This window comes from Papio anubis, chromosome 2 (assembly GCF_008728515.1).
Source record: "Papio anubis isolate 15944 chromosome 2, Panubis1.0, whole genome shotgun sequence".
NCBI classification, from domain to species: domain Eukaryota; kingdom Metazoa; phylum Chordata; class Mammalia; order Primates; family Cercopithecidae; genus Papio; species Papio anubis.
Window position 1 is genome coordinate 44331862 of NC_044977.1, and position 22140 is coordinate 44354001.

Consider the following 22140-nt stretch of genomic DNA (forward strand, 5'->3'; position numbering starts at 1 on the left):
GAATCTTCGAGATCATCTAGCCCTCTTCCTTCATTCTGTTTTAAAAATAAATAAATAAAGTGACTTGCCCAGAGTCATGAACCCACTTAACGGCAGACCTAAGATTCAACACCAAGTCAATCTCCTGCCTGGTAAGTTGGATTAAAAACAGTACTTTTGTAGTAACCTTGATAGTTCAGCTTGTTGATCCTTGCAACAGAAAGGAAACACTACTATTACTCCCACCCCCACCCCCTACGCCGAATGTCCTTGCATCACCTCCCACTTTGCCCCAGCAAATCCACAGCAACACAAAGTAAATTACAAAGTGGTTCTGTAGCCCAGTCCAGGGGCTTCAGGGTTGGCATGTGGCAAGTATTAATGCCTGTCACAGACTCATTGATGCCAAATACTTGTGACTCACATCATAGCCTTGGTGGGAGTGTGATTCTGCCCTAGACAGAATCTTCCAGCCTCTCAAGCAAATTCTGGTTGGGCTCTGAGAGCTTGGCAGTGAGCAGTGGGATGTGGCAAGGCTGATCCCTGCTTCGGAGCTGCCTGGGAGGACTGAGCTGCCAGAACCAGTTGAGCCCCACCACAGCCCAACTCAAATTGAAATCTATTTCATTATTAAAATTTTGGTGGAAGGAGAAATAAAATCTGAGAGCAAGACAAGATGTTAAAGTGGATTAGCTGGAGACAGTCCAAGGCAAACAAGACTCAAGTGAGTACGCTTGCAGTTCTGCCAGGAGAGGGGGTACAAGAAGGGAGATGGCATGGATGGAGGGAGGGGAGGGGAGAGCAAAGCTTGGAGGCTGCAGGTAGAGAAGTGGTGGCTTTCAGGGCAAGGATTTTACTGGAGTGTTCTGCATAGACCTTTTGATATATCACTTACTTCTGTATCAATTAAAGAGAAAAAGTTATTTTCATATAGAACAAAATGACTGAGTCCACATTATCGAAACTAATTGTAGGGGAAACAGGGAATGGGAAATTTTGTTCTTCAAAAGTTGAGCTCCAGGATGACTAGAAGTGACATTGGGAGTGTGATACCTGGAGGCAAGCTCTTCTGGTAGACATGAAAATAAACTTAAAAACTTAAGCAGAAGGAGTTGGGCATGGTGGTTTGCACCTGTAATCCTACTACATTGAGAGGCCAAGGCGGGTGGATCAGCTGAGTCTAGGAGTTCAAGACTAGCCTGGGCAACATGGTGAAACCCTGTCTCTACAAAATATATATACAAAAATTAGCCAGACATGGTGGCACATGACTTGGTCTCAGCTACTAGGGAGGCTGAGGTGGGAGGATCGCTTGAGCCCAAGAGATCGAGACTTCAGTGAGTTGTGATTGCACCACTGTACTCCAGCCTGGAGTGAGACCCTGTCTCAAAAAACAAAACAAACAAACAAAACAAAACAAAAGTCTTTAAGCAAAAATTTGCTAGACAGGAACCTCTGGAGCCGAGGCAATCTAGAGTAGGTGGGGCAGGCTGGAGGTGGCTGTGAAGTTATGGCTCTGCTTTGGCTGGAGCTCTCTTTACCTTATGTGCAGTGATACCTTATGTGCGGTGCCCAGTTAAGGGCAGCTTGCCTCAGGCTTGAGAGCTCTTCTTTTAGGGAGAAAACTGCTCAAAGAAGATGCAGAACTGTATAGATCGGACCAGGACAGATGTCCACTCCTATTTTCAACCAGACACTTGACCCACTACTAATCAGCCTTCTCCTTCTTCTCCGTCCGTGCCCCATGCAGATATGGCGCTGGTTGTGTTGAGCACTCATGTTGTCATATCAGGCTGGCAGTTTGTTTTCAGTCTCTCCCGTTTGTAGGAACTTAAATTTGAGTCTCACATGTTCAGAATGTTCAGGTAGTCTTATTTTTTTTTTCTTTAAGAACTCTAGTTAGTTCTTTTTCAAATTGCTAATTGCAGAGAGAGGTACACATTAACTAGAATTTCAGGAGAGATGCTTTCTGCATGACCCCTGCTGATCCTGGCTAAGGAATGCTTTGTGAATGCTCCTAGATACATTGCTCTCTGCCCTGTAGCAACTGCAAGGACTTAAACACCTCTCTGAATGTTATGATATGCTGGAGGAAAACCCAGGCTCTATTTTTTACTACGTCTGTACCCTGTCTCCTGCTAGCTAGTGTCCTTTCTGCAAGAATAGGATTTTTAAAGTTTCACTTACTGTTTGCTTATTTACACATGGAAAACAGATTGGCTTAGTGAGCCATAGAAGATATTAAAAATTCATTATCTTTTCTTTTGCTTGGGATTTTAATGTAGGCTGTCTTTTTTATCTCATTTACTAATTAATTCATCAGTCATTTTTTGAGCTTCTACCATGTGCCAGGCACTATTGTAGACACTGAGGATATGGCAATGAAGAAAACACAAACAGCACCCTGGTTTCCTGCTTAGACCTTTCTTTACTGTGCTGTTAGCCTGAATATGCCCCATTTTGAGACATTTCAGATTATTGTTTGAAAAAAAGAAAAATTCTTCTTAAAAAAGCATTTGAAGGTATATGGAGTGGATGTAGTTTGTTAAAGAGAGGTACTTCAAATCATGGAACCTGAAATCTGTAACTTATTTCACCTCCCCACCCCATTTCATCCCGCCACCCCCAAAATGAGAACAGTCACATTTCTTAGGTCTTTTTCCACACAGTCTCTTAAAGGGGAATGCTTATTGCATTAACTTAAAAAGTCTTTAAAACTCTTAAAAGAGAAAGACTTCTATAATATGTTATCTGACATTTAAATTTAAGACAATACTGCCAACAGGGGCATATGAAGTCCAAACCATGAAATTTGCTGTTATTTGGAGGGCAAACTACTAGGAACCACTGATACATGCCCAAAGAGAAAGCTCTGTTAACACAGAAGAAGGAAACTAGGCAGAGTAAAAAATTATTTCAAGTATATTGGTACACTGAATTTATTCTTTTATTCAACAAAATTTCATTGTGTCCATTGATGACCAGAAACCATGGAGATTCAGAATATATCAAAACAGCTTCTGTTTTTGCCCAGTCTTCTGAGTTCATAGCCCAGTTGATAATATGTGATAGTGTGTGATGATAGGGTGGCTATATACATGTTATGTGTATTTATGAAGTGAGACCGTTGTACTGAGTACTTCCTTTAAGCCAGTTGTTGTGCTAGGCATCAGAGAAGTTACAAAGACAAATGTGCCAGATGAGATACACGTTTACCACCCAATATGTTACATTTTATACCAGAAGCATACTTAGTTTGAAAGATAAATTTAGCCTGGGAACCAAAGCATCAGAAGTGAAATTTGAGCTTGGCCTTGAAGTTCATCTTCCTTTCTGTTTTTCCTTCTTTGTTTCAATTTTGGTCCCAAAATATTTATTCTATATTCTTTTTTATTGAAATGTACAGTATTTATATTACCTAAATGAATGTTATGGGTCATTCTGATTAAATGTTACTTACCATCTTATTTCTATAGATAAAATGTATTCCTAAGTATAAATATCTGATTTATATCAAACTTTCTAAATTTTTGAAAATGCAAAATATACATGCAAAAAATGCACAAACAGAACTGAACAATTTAATGGATAATTATAAAGTGAACATAGACGTCAAAACCATGCAGGTCATGAAATAGAACATTGGCAGCTTTTCGGAATCCCCCTTTGTGCCCTTCCCTGGTCACAACCCTGGAGGTCACCCCTCTCCTTGTATGCATAATAGTCTTTCCTTTTTTTTTATGATGTTAGCTTCTATGCAGGTATCCCTAAACAATTTCATCTCATTGTGGCCGTTTTTATATGACTAGAATCATTCTATGTATATTCTTTTGTGTCTCGCTTCTGTTGCTCAACACTTATTTTTATGGGATTCATCCATGCTGATGTGTATAGTTCATTCATTTCCATCATTATATAGTATTCCATTTTGTGAGTATACCACAATTTATCCATTCTGTACATGCAACGTTTGGGGCAATTGTGAACAGTGCTGCTATGGATATTCTGGCATACATACCCCTGTGCATGTGTACTTGAATTTCTCTAGGGCGTAAAACTAAAAGTAAAATTATTAGGTTATAGGATATGTGTGTATATTTTCAACTTTACTTGAAGATGTCAACTATTTTTCAAAGTGCCGATACCAAATTTACACTCCTGCCAATGTGTATGAACTTTTCCATTGTTCTATATCCTCACCACTACTATGTATTGTTAGACTTCAGAATTTTTACAGATCTGGTGGATGTGTGTTGATATGTACTTACGGCTTTAATTCGTGTTTCCCTGCTAACTGATCAAGTTGAACATCTTTTCATATTTGTATTGGGGCCTTGGATTTTCTCTTTCGTAATGTTCCTGGTTCAAGCTTTTGCCTGTGTGTACAGTGGGTTGTTTGGCTTTTCTTATGCATTTTTAGAAGTTCATATATTCTGGATATTAGTCCTTTGTTGGTCATATATGTAATATGTTTCACCCTGTGGCAAATCTTTTCATTCTCTTTATTGTGTCTTGATAAAAACATATAATTTTATATTCTGAAGGCTATACATTGATAAGTTAGAGGCTCATGTGATGTGACATATGAGACTTTTCTTATATTTTGTATTTTATTTTATTTTTATTTTTTTGAGACAGTCTTGCTGTCACCCAAGTTGGAAGTGCAGTGGCGCAGTCTTGGCTCACTGCAACTTCCACCTCCCAGGTTCAAGCAATTCTCCTGCCTCAGCCCCCAGAGCTGCTGGGATTACAGGTGCACACCACCACACCCGACTAATTTTTGTATTTTTAGTAGAGACAGGGTTTCACAATGTTGGCCAGGCTGGTCTCAAACTCTGACCTCAAGTGATCCGCCCACTTCGGCCTCCCAAAGTGCTGGGATTACAGGCGTGAGCCACCGCTCCCAACCATATTTAGTATTTTAGGGTACAGTTCACCATTTGTTTCTCCACAGAGTAGTGTACCAATGTGGAAACTGAATATATAATGCAAGTTTATGTTAATCCTTAAGTATGCCCCTGTTTTAATGAAGGAATAAGAAGCTGACTTTTAAAAATGAATGTTTGTTACATTTCACTCTATACATTATACGCAAGTAATAGAGATGCAGCAATGAAATATGCTAGAAAAAAGATATTAAATTTGTTGGTTTTGGATCTTAGATGTCTGACAAACAGCCAAAATCTAGGAAGAAACTAGCAAAACTAAACATCTGTTGCTCACAGGCAGGCCTTGCAAATCTTAATTTTATATGTAATCCTTATGATCTTTGCCATCTAGTTACTCAACCCAAAGGATATTAGAAGACGAGAAAGTTTCTTCTCTATAGGCACATGTATTGCCACAAAGGCTAAGCTGTTGACAGCAAGGGAGGATACAGAAAAGCTATGAAAGCAAAAGTTGATGGAGGAACTAACTCCAATAGTGTGGTTCTATTTAGTGAAGCTATCAGGAGTGCTACATGGCTGAGTGTGTTCTGAGGTCCTCACTTATATTTTGCACTACACCAGAACAAACAAGCACAGTGTGATATGTTTGGCATTGTGGGCAAGAGAGAGATCTAGAAACTGGGACCAAATGTAATTAAGAAAAAGCTTCCAGTTTGGGAAGATCAGACAGTGTTCCACATTAGACTTCACTGAATGGGTAGAATTTATCCAGGCAAGGTTAGTGTTGGGAGCAAGGAAGAAGATCATTCCAAATGGATCAAACAGCAAGAGCAAGGGGTAAGGGAGAAAGAAAGGAGAATGTAGGGTAAGTTTGGGGCATGGAGAGTCAGTATGCCTGGTTCAAGTTCAGGGTTTGTGAATTAAGGGTTGGGAAATAAAACTGGAATGATTGGCTGGGTCCATTATGGCAGATGCTGAACACCATTCAGAGGAATTTAGACTTTATTGAGTAGCACACAAAAAACACCGGGGGGGGGGGGGGGGGTTCAGCATGATGGTTATCAAATTACGTTTTTCTTCACCTTGATGCATCATTGTCCTTTTATTCTTTCATTCTCCAGCCTCCAAAACAGTCTATTGTTAGTCCATCCACAAGCTCTGGATCTCCTCCTTTGTAGCGGCCTTCAGTGTATCAATCCAACACCTTTTTTCCCCTTCTTATATTGTCAAACACCTCCTTTTCCCCTGCCATCTAAGGCTTATTTGTTACCTCATGCTCCCAGTGAGAACTGCGCTTGAACTTCTACTCCTGAATCTTCTTTCTTTAGAACTACCCCCGTCTTCAACAATAGTTTTTGTTGCTTCGCTTCTGATGTCTATGATCAAAATTCCAAGAGTATGTCTCTGAAGTGACTGTACTTCTAGTGCCAAGTTCATATTCAGTTACCCATTCATTTGCCACATTTTTTTCTGAGTACTTAGTACTGGGTGCTAAGTGCTGCTCTAGGGTGGAGGTGCAGCAGGGAAACAAAACAGGCCAGTTTTCATGTCTGGAAATGCCCACTGCTCTCCACATTAATCCATGCTCTTCCCCCCATCCCCACAGAGCCACCTACGCTAATATTGCCCTTCTCCTCTCCCCTTCCCCTAGTCAAACATTATTCTTTAACATTCAGGGCATATGTTGCCCTGAGTTTATTTTGTATTTGCCATGTTGCTTAGCCTAAAGCTGTACTCCTTTTTTTTTTTTTTTGAGACAGAGTCTTACTCTGTCGCCCAGGCTGGAGTGCAGTGGCGCAATCTCGGCTCACTGCAAGCTCCGCCTCCTGGGTTCACACCATTCTCCTGCCTCAGCCTCCCGAGTAGCTGGGACTACAGGTGCCCACCACCACGCCTGGCTGATTTTTTTTTTTTTGTAGTTTTAGTAGAGACGGCATTTCACTGTGTTAGCCAGGATGGTCTCGATCTCCTTGACCTCATGATCCATCTGCCTTGGCCTCCCAAAGTGCTGGGATCACAGGCGTGAGCCACCAAGCCCGGCCAAAGCTGTACTCTTAGCAATGATTTGAACACTCTCTGTTCCTAGCACTTGCCTTTCACCGTGGGATCCAGCACTATATTTCCAACTGTCTGTGACATAACTGCATTTGGATGACCTGTTGCATTCTACTCAACAGAACTGAAACTAAACTCATCATATACCACATCCTTGATCTACTGCTTTCTCAGATTCTGTCCACAGCTTTGTCTGTAGACATCGTGGCCCTCCTTCACTCTCTATCCGCTTGCTCAAGTGACTTCCATTGGAGGGCTGTCACGACAGCACATTCCTCAGCCTACTGCATATTCTGTATAATAGTCAAGGTCTGTCCCTGGGAGCTTCTAGAGGAAGAGCATGGCTCCCAAACCACATAGCTCTTTCTAGGACCTAGAGCTTCCAGTAAGCAGGCCCCTTCTCTCTGCTCCTGCTCCTCCCCTGGGGCCCAGCAGTCTGCAAACCTCTCCTCCAAATGTGTGTTTTCTAGTACGTGTGTGATCAGCTTCAGTAACAGATAATGATCTCACAATTTCCTTCATCTACCAAACTATACTGCATCGCTGTGTCTCCAAAATTATTTATCTGTCCTGAGAGGTACATTTCTGACCTCAGGAAAGTATTGCTGGAACACATCTTCATCATTAGATTGATTACTGGAATCCCATCCCCCAGCAGTTTGTGAGACAGTATCTCCTTCTGGTTTGCTATTGTTTCTCATGGGTTAGTTTTTAATCTCAACCACTGAATCACAAGATCCATGAAGACAAGCTTATGATTGCTACTGTGTGTTCCCTGCAGCACACTGAGGTAGAAGTAGCTTTTCACAGAAACTGCACAAAAAAATCATTTGAATGATATGTTTTATGTATATATCTCTGGTTTGTGTATATTTATGAATTTGTGTGTGTGTTCCTCAGTGTGCTTCCCATATACTCTGTAAGAAGTATTCATCTATGTGGTTTGAGGGGCAAGGACTTGGATATTTTCCCTGGCCATCAGGCCGGTGACATAAACTAGTTAAGTTGGGTCCTCCACAAGCTCATGACTGTCGCTGGCGCAATACAGGGCTTACCTGAGCTGTAGCCTGAAATTATTTTTGCCTCCACTTCCTATTCTCTCTCTATTTGAAAGACTAATTTTGCTTTTAAACATGAAGGAAGTGGCCGGGCGCGGTGGCTCATGCCTATAATCCCAACACTTTGGGAGGCTAAGGCAGATGGATCATGAAGTCAGGAGTTCGAGACCAGCCTGACTAACGTGGTGAAACCCTGCCTCTACTGAAAATACAAAAATTAGCCAGGCGTGGTGGCACACCTCTGTAATCCCAACTACTCGGGAGGCTGAGACAGGAGAATTGCTTGAACCACAGAGGCAGAAGTTGCAGTGAGCTGAGATCACACCACTGCACTCCAGCCTGGGGAACAGAGCAAGTCTCTGTCTTGGAAAATTAAAAATTAAAAATTAAAAAAGTTTTTTAAAAAATGAAGGGGGAATATGTATGTGTACATATGTGCTTGTATGTGTGCTTATCTATGCATATGTACATACATATGTGCATGTATATATGCATATATGTATATATGAAGAAAATATATGTAATATATATTTTCTCCAAAATGTAAATTACATTTCTCCAAAATGTAAATAATGGATATTTCTGGGTGGTGGTTTCTTTAGTTTTTGTATTATGTCTTATAATAAGACATAATAAATTTAACAAAAACCTAATAGATACTATTTTTTAAAGACCAGAGAGGAACAAGATTATCAGATAGTTGCTGGGGTCCACCCTCTGCATGAACCAAGGGTGAGGGACAAGCAGGTTCCTAGCAGAGAACAGGGTAATCCACTTCTCAGGACCTTGGGATTCAAGAAGGCCATCAGAGAGTGAATTCAGGCTGACTTGCAGGACTGGCGGAGGTTGTGAGCTGAAGAACTGGCAACTTTGTTTGGTTGCAAAGGTCAGGAGCCTTGGACTGTGAAAAGAAAGAGAAGGAAAATCCAGGGGGTAGGGGGTTGGGAGCAGGAAGGGGATAAGAAGTTCTTGAAGGTTTTCCCCAAAACTCAGCAGTTTAGAGACCTGTGGAAAAGGTGAGGAAAAGCTTGAAACATGGCTTCAAATTCATGAGGCGTTTTCATGAAGAGATATGCAGTGGGAGAGAGAAGCGGACGTGTTTCCAGTTTGGTGTTCACTTTCTGTGATTCCAGAGGGAGGGGTTTCCAGAGTGACTCAGCATGGGGACACGGAGATCCAGGTCAGGAGGGCACAGAGAGCGCCAACTAGGGAAAGCGTTTGCCACTGTGTGAGCAGCAAGCTTTCAAACGGGATGCGGGTCAAGACAGCTCCCCCAACCCGGTTACCCTCTCTTCCCTCCTCTCCCACAGTCTAAGTACAGAGGGAAGGTTTTCTGGTAAAGAAACTGTCTCTAATCTTTCTAAATTGGAAACAAACAAAAAATGACATGAAACAAGTATTTTCCAGGATGTCTCTCCCACACTACCTAGGTTCAGAGTTCTCTCAGAGGGTTCCCTGAGCAGAGGGAAAAATGGAAAGAGGAAAAACAGAGATTGAATGTCGCTGGCTGCGGCTGATGTCTTTGCACTGGGGTGGTGGGGTGGTGGTGTGGCAGTGGACGTGGCCAGCCTGTCACTCAGGGGGCAGCATAACAGGTGGGCATACCTCCGCACCACCTCTGAGGCCTTCCTGCTCATCGCTGACTGCTCAGCCAGCCTGTCTTTATCAGTAACCTCCTTATAGAATTTGGGAAAAAGAGCCCTGGGGTCAACATGAGCCGCAAACACAGACATGTAGATCCAAAAGGAGGCCCTTCAGGCAGAGTAGGATGCATGATAAAACAAATAAGAAGGTCCAAAAATCAGTCCCTGAAAAGAGCTAAACTGAAAGTGTGTTTCATGGTATTAATTGATGTCTTCTCTCTATGCAGTATTTAATATTTTTGTTACTGTGTATCTCAGTTTTTAATTCTGATGGCTACATCAAGTGATATTTCCAGTCTGGGTTCTGGTTTGAAACCTGAGGTGGAGAAAGCCTTTTTGAAACCAGTTAATATAGTATTCACAGAGTTTCTCTGTAGGAAATGGAGGAACACAGAACACATAAAGTCCCTGCCAAGGACAGAATCCCTCACCCCATTTAATGGAAGAGATACAAGCCTTTCCCTAAAAGTCCCTGCCAAGGACAGAATCCCCCACCCCATCTAATGGAAGAGATACAGGCCTTTCCCTAAGAAGTCACTGCTATAATTGGGCAGGCAGAGAAAAACACAAAGGCTGCCTGCAAGCAAGCCATCCAGAGGTTAAGCAAATGACAGTAACCACTGCCTTTCTTACTGAACTCCTAATGTGAGCCTGACATTTTACATGTACTCTCTCCTGTCAGTCCCACAACAGTTCTTCAAGGTAAGTATCATTATCCTCATTTTGCAGATGAGGAAAACGTCACTCCAAGAGGTTGAATAATTTACCCAGGGTCACACAACCAGAAAGTGGCAGAGATGAGATTTGAACCCAGGTGTTTCTGATATCCATTATGCACACCGCCTTCCACTGGCCAAGTCCACTAAATAAAACAATTGGATGATTCAGGCAGAAACACACAAAGCAACATTTTGGCCCAAATAATATAAATTCTATCAGTTCCCTCTCCTCATCAGCTGAATAAAACACACTTGAATTTAAAAACCAAGAAAATTCTGTGTTCCATGTATTGTCTGTTAATCACTCACTGTCTTCTGTGCCAAGCAGAGCATGGCATGAGTCAGGAATTTAGAGGAGGCTGTTTATTATGTCTTAGCCATACAAATAGCAATTCAAGCACATCCCTGCCTCCATGGTTTTCTAATCCATCAGACAAAAAACATTGGAAACATACAGTCGACTGAAGATGAATTTGAAAATCTGTTGCAAAATAGCTGCCTCAAATTCTTGGTGGAACAAGAAGAGGTATAATATAATAAACATGTTCTCCTTTTGTGGCTATTTTTCTATCACTGGATGTCCAATGAATGCAAAACATCTCATTATAGCTCAGCTCTTATTCCAAGAGTCTAACATTAGAATGGGGCCTACAGTATATTAAATAAACAGCATTTACACGAAGGAGTCTGTACATGAATAAGGGGAGATAAGGGAAGTTTTAGCATACCCTCACCTCATATAAAGAATGCTGAGAAGGTTTGGTTAATAAAAGCCACTGTCCTGTAAAGTGGGTCTCACTGATTCTTGCCCCTCATGGAAAATGCCAAAGACAAGTACTTCTGGACAATGTGCGCTGGAAAATGTGAAAATGTACTTGATATCCTGCAAAACTCAGCTTTTCCGATGTTGGAGTGGTTGGCATAAAGAAAAGACCTCTATGCTAAGCATTCCAAGACAAGTGACCCTTAGAATTACTAGGCAAATATTTCAAAAAGTTGATCTCAGACTGTACACTGGCCTATGGAATCAGAAAGCCAAAGTATAGAGTTATTGGATGTGAGAGGTATATGAATTCTAAGCTGAGAGCTGTTTTCTCAAACAAGATAAATTATTAGCATTTCAAAAAAAATTTTAATGGTCTCTTTTTCACACTTCCACTTAAACTTTTTCCACTAGTCCTTGCCCTAGGCCAGATTTTTGAAAAATCATCTCAATAATGTCATGAATGACTATCATTTTTAAAGTTAAGAGCTATGCATTGATGTTTAGGTTAACCACTCTTTTAAGGTACCAAGTGGGCTATATAAAATAATGGCTTCCTGGATAACTGTGTATGTATTTTCTCAGGGCTTAAGGGAGCAAGTGTTCAGTATCACCTATATGGGTTTATCACCTATTTCCTATTTCTCAGACATCAAACCATCATGAGAAAGATTTGTGGATATACAGAGATCATCATAGCTTAATATATATTTATATAGATAGATAGATATAATGAAGTTACCCAAACCACTTCAGGTTAGGTCCTCAGGGACAAGATAGATTCTTATGTGAGGAATGCTTTCCAAGATTTTTAGAATTCACAAACATACAAATATACAAATATTATTTAGAAGATGGATTCTCCATTAGAAAAGGCAACACGTACAGTGGTTAAGAACAGCTTTGAAGTCACACAAACCTTGGTTCAGATCTCACACACAAACCTTGGTTCAGATCTCACCCCCTCCACTTGCCAGCTGTATGATCCTGGGCAGGACTTCTCCAGGCCTCAGTCTGCAAAATGAGGGCAATGGTATTTACCCACTCAATGAGGTTGTGGTGCAGATCATGTGAAATGATGCATGTGAAACACTCAGCACCTTGTCAGACATGTGGTAAGCACTCAATAAATGTTAGCTATTAATAATAAGAACAATAAAATATTTTTAAACTGCTATCCTCTTCAGAATTTTAACAACCATATAAAAAGCAGAATGCCAAACTTAGCATTTATAAGACTATTAAATCCTGCCACTGAAATAAATTCTGTAGGCCTCATAGCCCATCTATTAAAAAAACCTGGTAATGACAGTGAATTATGGTGTGGGGGTGGGGGGGTCTAGCTAATCAGGACAGCTGATGCCACCTTCCATACTAATGACATTGCACACAGAAAAAAATGTGATTTAAAATTCTTTTTTTTTCTTTCTTTTTTTAAATTATACTTTAAGTTCTAGGGTACATGAGATGGAGTCTCACTGTGTCGCCCAGGCTGGAATGCAGTGGTGCAATCTCAGCTCGCTGCAACCTCAGCCTTCCAGGTTCAAGTGATTCTCCTGCTTCAGCCTCCTGAGTAGCTGGGATTACAGGTGCCCACCACCACGCCCGGCTAATTTTTTGTATTTTTAGTAGAGATGGGGTTTCACTGTGTTGGCCAGGTTGGTCTTGAACACCTGATCTCGTGATCCACCCACCTCGGCCTCCCAAAGTGCTGGGATTATAGGCATGAGCCACCACGGCTGGCTGTGATTTAAAATTCTTGAGCCACTTTTGCCCTGGTAAAGTTGGGATCAGTGGGTGCACCAGTCCCTTTGCCATGAGTTATTCACAAATGCATGTATATAGCTCCTGGCTTTCTTCAGAATCTCATCTCCTCTCTGAATCCTAAGTATACCCTATATTCTTGGAAGTTCAGGGTAACTACCACTTCAGCTTGATGCTGAAGTATTTTATCTCACTAAATGAACAATTTTTGCCCAGCTGGATTCTTACTAAGAGAGTTTCAGACTGTTTTTCTCATTTCCATGCGGCAAGTGTGATAGAACCTTTTACATCATGGAGCTGAGCCACAGTCAATGTGAGACTGTGAGATTATACTCTGGAATTGATCCTGAACTTTTCTCTTGGCCAAGAGCCATTGCTCTTTAGAATAGATCACTCTTCTAAGAGCGCTACAAGTTGACCTTCTTTGAGAGGTCATTTTTCTTAAGGAAACAGTGATTTCCTTGCTTCAGATGGCCCAGTAGAGATGGTGTAAGCCATGCTGCATATGGAAGCTGGGTCTCCAGCTTGGCTCCCTACTCGTTCACTCTCTCACTCGGGAATTCACTCCCTCAGGCAGCCTTGCAGTCTGCCCAAACCAACTGCATGCCTTGGAAAAATTACAGATTGCCACCTGTCATGGTCCCTGGAAACACTTAAATCATGAATTTTAAGTCCATTACTATCAAAAATGTACTATATAAATGGGTAAACTTTTCTCAGTTTCTTTCTCCCAATTAAATGTTATATAGCAAGACTTGCTGGTAGGGCACAGGGGCCCTAAGACAGCTTAAACAACAAAATGAATAAAGGATCTGAAATAAACTTTAATGATCACTGTCACTAGAACCTCACATTTAATGCATCCCCATTTCTATTATTCCTGACTCAACTCCTGCTTATGGGTCTGGAACGCTGGGAAGCCACTGCAGGACTGGTTTACAGGTGTCTAATGGGATGAAAGCATATGGATTTGAGTTCCAACAAAGTTAGTAAAAGTGGTTCATCAGTGATCCTCCTCTGGATTGTGGACTTGGTGGGCTCCTTCTGAACCTTCAGACCAAGGAAAGTCTTACACACACTCTGTTTCCTCCATATCCTCTTCTACAAAATGATTGTGTGTTTGTCAGGTTGCACTCTGCATCGGGTTACTAGAAATACAATAGGTTGCACTGATGATTTAACTCTGTTTTCTATAAGGGCTACGGGATCTCATGCAGATTTTTGCAAAGTTATATGCAAATCACAGAGCCCGGCCCTTTTCTTAACAGGATGGCAACCTTGTTCCTCGGTGGCACCTGGGACCTGGAGATCCTTTCTCCACTTACGTTTAGCGCGCATCCTGGGACTTGTCCCTGCAGCTCACCGGGTTAGCCGTGGCACCGTTGGGACCTCCCACCAGGACTCCAATCACCCACCTCTCTTGAGACTTCTCTGGCAGGGCTGGTGTGGGGTGCAGCCTTTGCTCAGAGGGCAACATGTTCCAAGCAAAATCTCCCCACCTGGGCCATGGGTTCACCCTCGGGGCTCCCTTCTTCTCTACTGGGTGCAATTCGAGGTTGCTGAGCTTCTCTCCAAAGTCTAAAATGGTGGGGCAGTAGGGACCTGTGAGAGGCCCCATGGCCCAATGTACTTCCCCCAGATCCCACTCAGAACAGCAGGTACGTCCAGGCCCCTGCTGCCCTAGAGGTCTGCAACATGAGTGAAGAGGTTAATTAGAGGGACACATTTGTCTCTGAAGTTTACACCAGGATGAACATTTCTATTATCAGTGGCCCCCAATCTGGAAAAACCCATCATTCTAATCTAGCTTGCATCCCCACATCATGAGAAAGAGGGAAGAAGAAGGGATGATGTATGGTAGAGAAGATGAGGGTTAACTTTAGCCTTTCCCAAACACTGGCAACAACCACTTCCTCAACAATTTTTCTATCTGCTTCAGCCTACCCAGATTTTTTCATGTTTTTCTAGCTCCTCCATAACCTCCCTCCCTCCCGAGGTCTCTGGTTCAAAGACCACCCTACCAGCCCCTATTTGCTTCAGGTTATCCTGTTGAGGGTGGGTGGGAAGTGTGAGAAGATACAAATGAAAAACTGGCCACATGTTGGTAATTGTTGAAACTAGATGATGGTACATGGACATTCATTATACCATTCTCTCCACTTCTGTATATGTTTGCAATTTTTCATAATAAAAAAAGTTTTAAAAGTCCTCCAGTTTCCAACACACTCAAGAGAGAGCCCTAACCCCAAACACAGAGTTTCGTGGAAACCCCACACCAAGGCAAGAGGCAGAGATGATGATTCCATTTCATATATACACTCATTTTCTAACTTTTTTTAAAGGCCCACTGCTTTATTTTCAATAGATTAAACCTGATTTCTGAGAGGTCCTGAAGTTGGGCTTACTTCCCTGGCTGGGTTATGGGGGAGGGCAGGGTAAAGGAATCCTTAAAAAAGTTTACACTTTTATGTATCTCACAATCTTATTGTGAGGATGTGACTTGTTCAGTGTTCTGAACTTTTCGAAGGAATCGTGCTCTCAATGCAAAGTGTCATTCTCTGGAATTGCACCTGGCTCAGGAAAGGACTGTCTTTGTACTTGAATTTAAATCCAATGGAGAACTTTAACACGGGCATTTGCATGACTGAGAATTGCTGCTGTCTTTTTTCCGTATGTCACTTTCTTGAATGTGTTCTAATAAAATGATTCTAAAGCAGGCTGTTGATATACAGTGATTTATAAATACTTTCTGTTGAGTGCTGAGGCCCTTAATTCTCTGCCAAGAATCCTCCCCATCCCACTTTCCAGAAAGATCTGTGAAGCTGGAGACAGATGCAATGAGCGTGTGTCCGGCATGATGGCGGCACCACTGCAATTGCAGCACTAATGAGAATCATATCAACCACAGCAATTTTGTCTTCTGGTTGCCTAGCAACAGAATTTGTTTTTCAGAATAAAGATAATCATAGGTAGAAGATGAGTGTGGTGGCGGGAAGGCAGAGGAGGGGGCAGGACAGGAACAGGAGTATAATTGACTCCACAAGGGAGGGAGTGAGGGAGCAAGGTAGAAGGGAGAGAAAAGCAGCCAAAAAGAGAGACAGGCAAAGTTCAAACTCGTGCTTTTCAGTGGTAGTCCTCAGCACGTTCAAGTGATAATCAATGGTTCAATTTTATTTACAAAATTAAACCTTTTGATATCAAGCTATAGCAATTTACAAATCTCATTAGGCAAACTGGAATCAAAAGGGGAAAATATATATCTCTGAAGGTAGATATTTTGAGAAACACTTTTTATCCCAATCTTTATGCCCCTCCAGCCAAGACTAGCTAGGGTAGGGGTCCCTAGCTCCTGGGCTGCAGACTAATGCCTGATGATGTGAGATAGAACAGTTTCATCCCCAGACCATCCCCCACCCACCCTCTCACCCCTCCCATTTATAGAAAAATTGCCTTCCATGAAACCAGTCCCTGGTGCCAGAAAGGTTGGGTACCACTGAGCTAAGGCACTCCCATGAGCTAGTAGCAAACTTGGGCCAACTCTTTGGGAAAGAGGCATTGTTAGGAACCTCATGGCTTAAAGGCTTCATAAAGGGAAGGGGAGGCAGAACCAGTCAAGGAGGCTTCCATTCACTGGGCGCTTTTCTGGGTACCAGGAAGACACTTGATGTCCTCCTCTAATTTTCACAGCCATCCTGAGAGGCAGGTAGTACTTTGTTTTCCAAATGAAGAGAAGTAGATAACTTAAACTCACAGCTAGAACATAGCAGATCTGTGATTCAAATTCAGATCTCTCATCCCCAAATCCATGCTTTTCCAGGCCACTGGACTGATGGCCCAGGTGCCCAGCCTGGGGTCTTCCTTGCACACTTCCCACAGGTGTTCACATCAAGGAACTGTGCAGTTCTGTATGCCCTCGGGGTGCAGACCAGTGTCCTGCTCTTCCTTGTGTGATTGGAGAACCCTGACGGCCAGGGTCTTTGTAGCACACATCCATGTATCTGTGCCTTGGTTGTGTAGAGCACAGGCTGATGAGGCAGAAATCACTGTTTGGTTTCCATAGGGATTTGTTTACTTAGCAAATATTTTTCGAGTGCCTCCAAGTGCTGGGCATTATGAAGTGGGTGAGTAAACAGTCCCTGTTCTCACAGAGCTTACCAGTAGAGGAGACAGATATTAAGTAACACATATGAGTGGATATTTAAATACAACTGAAAGGGACCTTGGAGATGATCGAGATCAACTGATGAAACTGAGACCCAGAAATGCTAGTTGCCCAAGCAATGTGCCCAAGACCGTATAGCAAGTTAGGGGCAGAATAAAGACTAGAACTCAGAACTCCTGATTTTCATTCTTAGACTATTTTCCCCCAAAATATGTCACACTCTGTTCTGTTGCATATCCGTTCCATAATAGACTGCCCCCAAGCCCCAGCCAGCCATATAATCATGTTGATCCATCAGGACACTATCCCCATTTTTAGGAAAAACCAGATAGTATTTTGAAATGATAAAGAGTGTAGTGAAGTAAATCCCTGAGAGTGGTGCTTACCAAAGCTTGTTTTCAGTGTTATCTCAGAGCCCAGAGAAGAAACAGAGAGAGGCAAGGCTCCCATGCGGTAGCGACACTAACTAATAAGGGTGCTTACAGGTGTTTCAGTGTTTTGATCCCAATACTTTCTCATCTCCCAGATTCAGCAGTTGCTCACTCACTCATTCATTCAACAAATATATACTGAGTGCCTACTAGGTGCCAGGCACAGTTCTTGGAGCTAGGGACACAGCAGTGAACAAAACAGGCCTCCCTCATGGAGCTTACATTCTAGCTGGGAGAAACGGACAATAAACAAAATAAATAACACAGCATATTAGAAGGTGCAAAATGCTACAAAGGAAAATAAGAAAGGAAGGTAGAGAGTGCCAAAAGTAGAGATGTATTTTTAAATAGGGTAGTCAGGAAAAAGACCTTCCTTAGAAAACGATATACTCAGTACATCATTTTCTTTATTTAGTGACATTTAAATGTATGTATATGCATACATATGTACATATGCAAGGCATATATACATATAATTTATATAATACAAATACATATGTAAGACCTTCCTGAGAAAATGATGTACTGAGTCATCATTATATATATACATATGTACATATATACATACCTATATATACTATACATATACAAATATACAAATGAATTGGTGACAAATATATCACTTTAAGTATGACAGTGCATTTGACGTGGTTTAGCATGTCGCTGTGGGTCTAGCTCTGAATAGCCAGCATATTGTGTAATTTGAAAAGTCCCACAAGCTGCTTCCTACTCCTTACAGAAAAAGAAAAAGAAAAAAAAAAAGCTTTTCATGGCACGTACCAATGCCCAATTCCTAGCATTCCCTTTTTGTGGGGCACTAAAGCAGTAGTTCTCAAACTTGAGTGTACATCAGAATTGCCTGGGAGGCTTGTTAAAGCACAGACTGCAGGACTGCACCCCCAGAGTTTGTGGTTCAGTAAGATTTGGACAGATACAAAATTTTGCATTTCTAACAAATTCCCAGGTAATGCTGATGCTATGGTCCAGGGACCACATTTTGGGGACCACATTTTGAGAACCACTAAATTAAGCTATTATAGCTAGGAGGTTCCTGTTAAAATGAAGCTCTTACCTGAGAAATGAGGCATCCATTCATTAGGATGAATGGACATTATCAAAGTAGTTATCCTTAAACAGCAGAATTGTTTAAAAATTGGACTATTTTTTTAAACAGGGGTAAGTTTCAGAAGCCACAGCCAAAGACCCCAAGCATGGAGGAATTAAACAAGGAATGTGTCCTCAAAGGAGGTGCCAACAGTATTTCATTATTTGTCTATCAATACTTTACATTTTCATAACGTAATACTTTTATAAGCCCTTTTGACCACTACTTTCTTTTGACCAGTTAACCTACTAGGTAGGCAGAGCAAATGAATTATTACATTGTATAAATAAGAAAATTGAGACAAAAAGAGGTTATATGGCCTCCCTTGGGCTATCAAGTCTGAGAATCCCAGCTCTCCTACTCCCATTCCGTTTTTCTTTCTCCATTAACATTTTTCATAACACTAGCAATAGCTTTCTCCTGGGACATCTATTCTGGGATCATTAAAATCCAGGACATACAGCTGCTCTTGGCCTTTTGCCCTGTTCGGAATCCCACTTGCTGCAAGTAGATTATTCATATAAGTGATTAACTGTGGCACGTCCTAGGCCCTGCATCAGTTTCTTCTGCCATAAACACATTTTTATTCTTCTCCTACCAGTTATTTTATGGAGAAAATGCTAACTCATTTTATTATTAGCCCGAGCTAGAACTTATCATTATGAAAGCAAACCTGCTGGGGGAAAACACACATAATCCTTTCCAAAGGCAAATAGAAAAGACATTTTGATTATATGTACCATTGCTTTCATTCCATTAGGAGAGATAATTGAAAGTTTTCTGTTTCACTAAAGTACCCAGCAAAATGAGAGTAGATTTTTTTATATCTGATGACTGGTGAATCACATCTTGAGTATTTAAATATACCTATCCCTCCACAAAAAAAAAAATGAAAATGAAGTATAAAATCCTTTTTCCAAGTTCTTGTCCTTCTAGTCATTTTCTCCATGTCTGCACTGTCTCCTCTTGGTGAGATGGTGAGGTCTCCTATTGACTCTCATGGTAGGGACCCTGTGGGTCACAAGGAGCTATCTTCCTTCCACTTCTATACTGTTTTTGACTATCCAGCAGCCCAAGGCTTTAGAAGTTTAATTTCTAAATCTGCCCTCATCTGTCACCTAGTACATTGATATTGTGACATCATCTTCCTCCTGTGCTGCTATTGAGACCATTCATTTATTCAGTAAACATTTATTAAACATTTACTATGTATCAGATATGCTGGGAGCCACTAAGCAGGCTACAAAAATGAGTTTGAAATAATCCTGCCCTCAAAGAACATGGCATATTATAGAACCACTCTCTAAATCACATGGAATCATAAACATCCAGATGTCTTCTCTGTGTGGGTTACAGTCCCACGCAAGCTGCTCCCCATTTTCATTCTCTGTACTCTATGCTCAAAGAAAGCTAGTTCATGAGTTTTTTTAGCTTCAACATAAAATAGACACCATTAGGAAAGAAAATATACCCGGGGAAGAGAAAAGTGGGATGAGGAAGGAGAACTAGTCTGTGATTCTGAGTATACACAGAGATAGATATGTATCGGCAGCCCAAAAGCATCAGAAACAGGGAGCAGTGTAGGATCTAATATCTGCTGTAGACATTCCACGTGTGAACCATGGAAACTGATATATGTGGGTCATAAAGCTTGGATGACTAGAAGTTTCATTTGATGAAAGATCCAGTGTGAATATGGTTTTGCTGAGCTTTAGACTCCAAAGTGTGCTGTGAAAATGACTGTCCTTTAAAAAAATTAATGTTCACTGCGTCACAAGGACTGAACATAGGAGAAAACAGGTTGAGTTGTGGGAGAGAGTGGAATGCAGAGGATTCAATGAGCTGAATCAGTATTAGAGAACCCATAAGAAAGATTCAGATCCTAATCCAACAATGTGCGTGTATGTGCATATAGGTACACAAATACATATGCACAGAAAATGTGTCAAAGGCCAGTTTTTATGAGGATGAGTCTCTTAAATATATTTCAAACTTATAATCCAGAAAGGAAGACAAGTTTAGAAAACCAAAAGTGCAGTCAGAACTAAAGATAAGATTGTTAGGTGACCACACATCTTCCTCCCATTTATATGGAGCCACCTGAAGGTGTAGCACCTTTTACACTCTCAGCAGCTTAGAGGGGCTCAGGCTCTGACCACTCTCTTTTAGATTGGGCTTCATGAATAGAATCACAAGCCAGGGGTTCAGGGCAGATATGGAGCTGGTTCTCAGATCTGTCCTTTGAAACCTGTTTTTACTGGTTCTGCAAACCTGTCCTGGCCCTGAAGAGAGTTTTCTCAGCACAGGTGCTTATAACCAGGCTTACTAATGACCATCAGAGGTGCCAGTGGCATGATAATACAGCCAGGCCTACCATGGGTGGATGTGGACATGGATAATAGTAGCCGTAGTTAGAATTCAGAGAGTTCAAAAATAGCAGTGATGGGAGAGGGGGTTTCTATGTGTCTGCTTTTGAGTTTCTGGGATGGTGGAATAAGGAATGTTATTCTATCTGTAAGGATGTCCAGTGACTCTGTTACCTATTAGTGGTGACCTTCTAATCAGCTTTATACCTAACAATGTGGAGGTTTTAGATTTGGCTGTGCTGAGTTCTGCTGAGTGATTGTTATGGCATGCATCTGAGTAAAGGAAAGTACCAGGATGGGCATGAGATTAAAAAAAATAATTGATGTAGAAAGAGGGTTTAGATTTTATTGGTGTGGCACTCTCACTCTGAGAGTGACCTGTAAGTATAGCACTCTGAGTGTTGCTCTGGTGTCTCACAGTTTCACGAGGACTTGCCTGGGATCTTGGTCCTGAGAAAAGCAAGTGATTGATAAAATTGATTGGCACAATTGAGCTTCTCCAAGGCCAGCTGGAAGTTAGCAATGAAAATAGGAGACTTTGTACTTCTCAGACTCTCCTGTGTTCTCATTTGCTATTGAGGATGCTGACCTATTGCTTTATGTTTTGGTATTTCTGGGACTATTCAACTAACAAACTTGTAGGAGAGCCACAGATATAACCCTCAAAGCCAGGCCAACACAAATGATCTAAGTACTCTCTTTCTATCCTGCAAAACCACATAGGCGGGCTTCGAGATGGAATAAGTCATTAAAAAGGAGGGGGGGTGGTCCTTGCAGTGCTTGATTGATTGGCTGGTGTAGAATAAAAGTGATGACATTTCAGCTTAATGGCACAGCAAAATGTTGCTTGTAGGGCTACACACAGGCACAGCCTTCCAGGAGAGGCCATCAAGCCATCAACCCGGCATTTCTGGCTTCATGGCAGGAGTGAATGATTCAGAAATTAAAGTGAGAAAATAATGAGCCCAGTGAGTGTGATGGTCATTCAAAGATGATTGCTTAGATCATCACCACATGCCAGTTTCCCAACATGCCTCAGACCTCTAATTTGGCTATAGTAGTAAAAAATCTGGATAACTTATTTTTCTCCATTAAAAGTCTTATAAAAATACATATGGAGCCAGGTGGGTGGCACATGCCTATAATCCTAGCACTTTGGGAGGCTGAGGTGGGCAGATCACTTGAGTCCAGGAGTTTGAGACCAGC

At 41.6% G+C, this 22140-nt stretch overlaps 1 protein-coding gene across 24 annotated transcripts in view; it reads left to right on the plus strand.

The window, feature by feature from the left end:
- Positions 1–22140, plus strand: part of KALRN (kalirin RhoGEF kinase) — a 690448-nt gene that overhangs the window by 475330 nt on the left and 192978 nt on the right. For 4 of the 24 annotated variants that reach the window (XM_031662348.1, XM_031662358.1, XM_031662367.1 and 1 more), the window contains exon 34: positions 14139–15587. The exons of 16 other annotated variants lie outside the window; for them this stretch is intronic. In XM_031662348.1, the coding sequence (XP_031518208.1) occupies positions 14139–14201 (63 nt within the window). In that variant the 3' untranslated portion in view covers positions 14202–15587. Of the gene's footprint in view, positions 1–14138; positions 15588–22140 lie in introns of those variants that run through there. 4 more of the 24 variants (XM_031662355.1, XM_031662366.1, XM_031662368.1 and 1 more) reach the window with 1 other exon arrangement.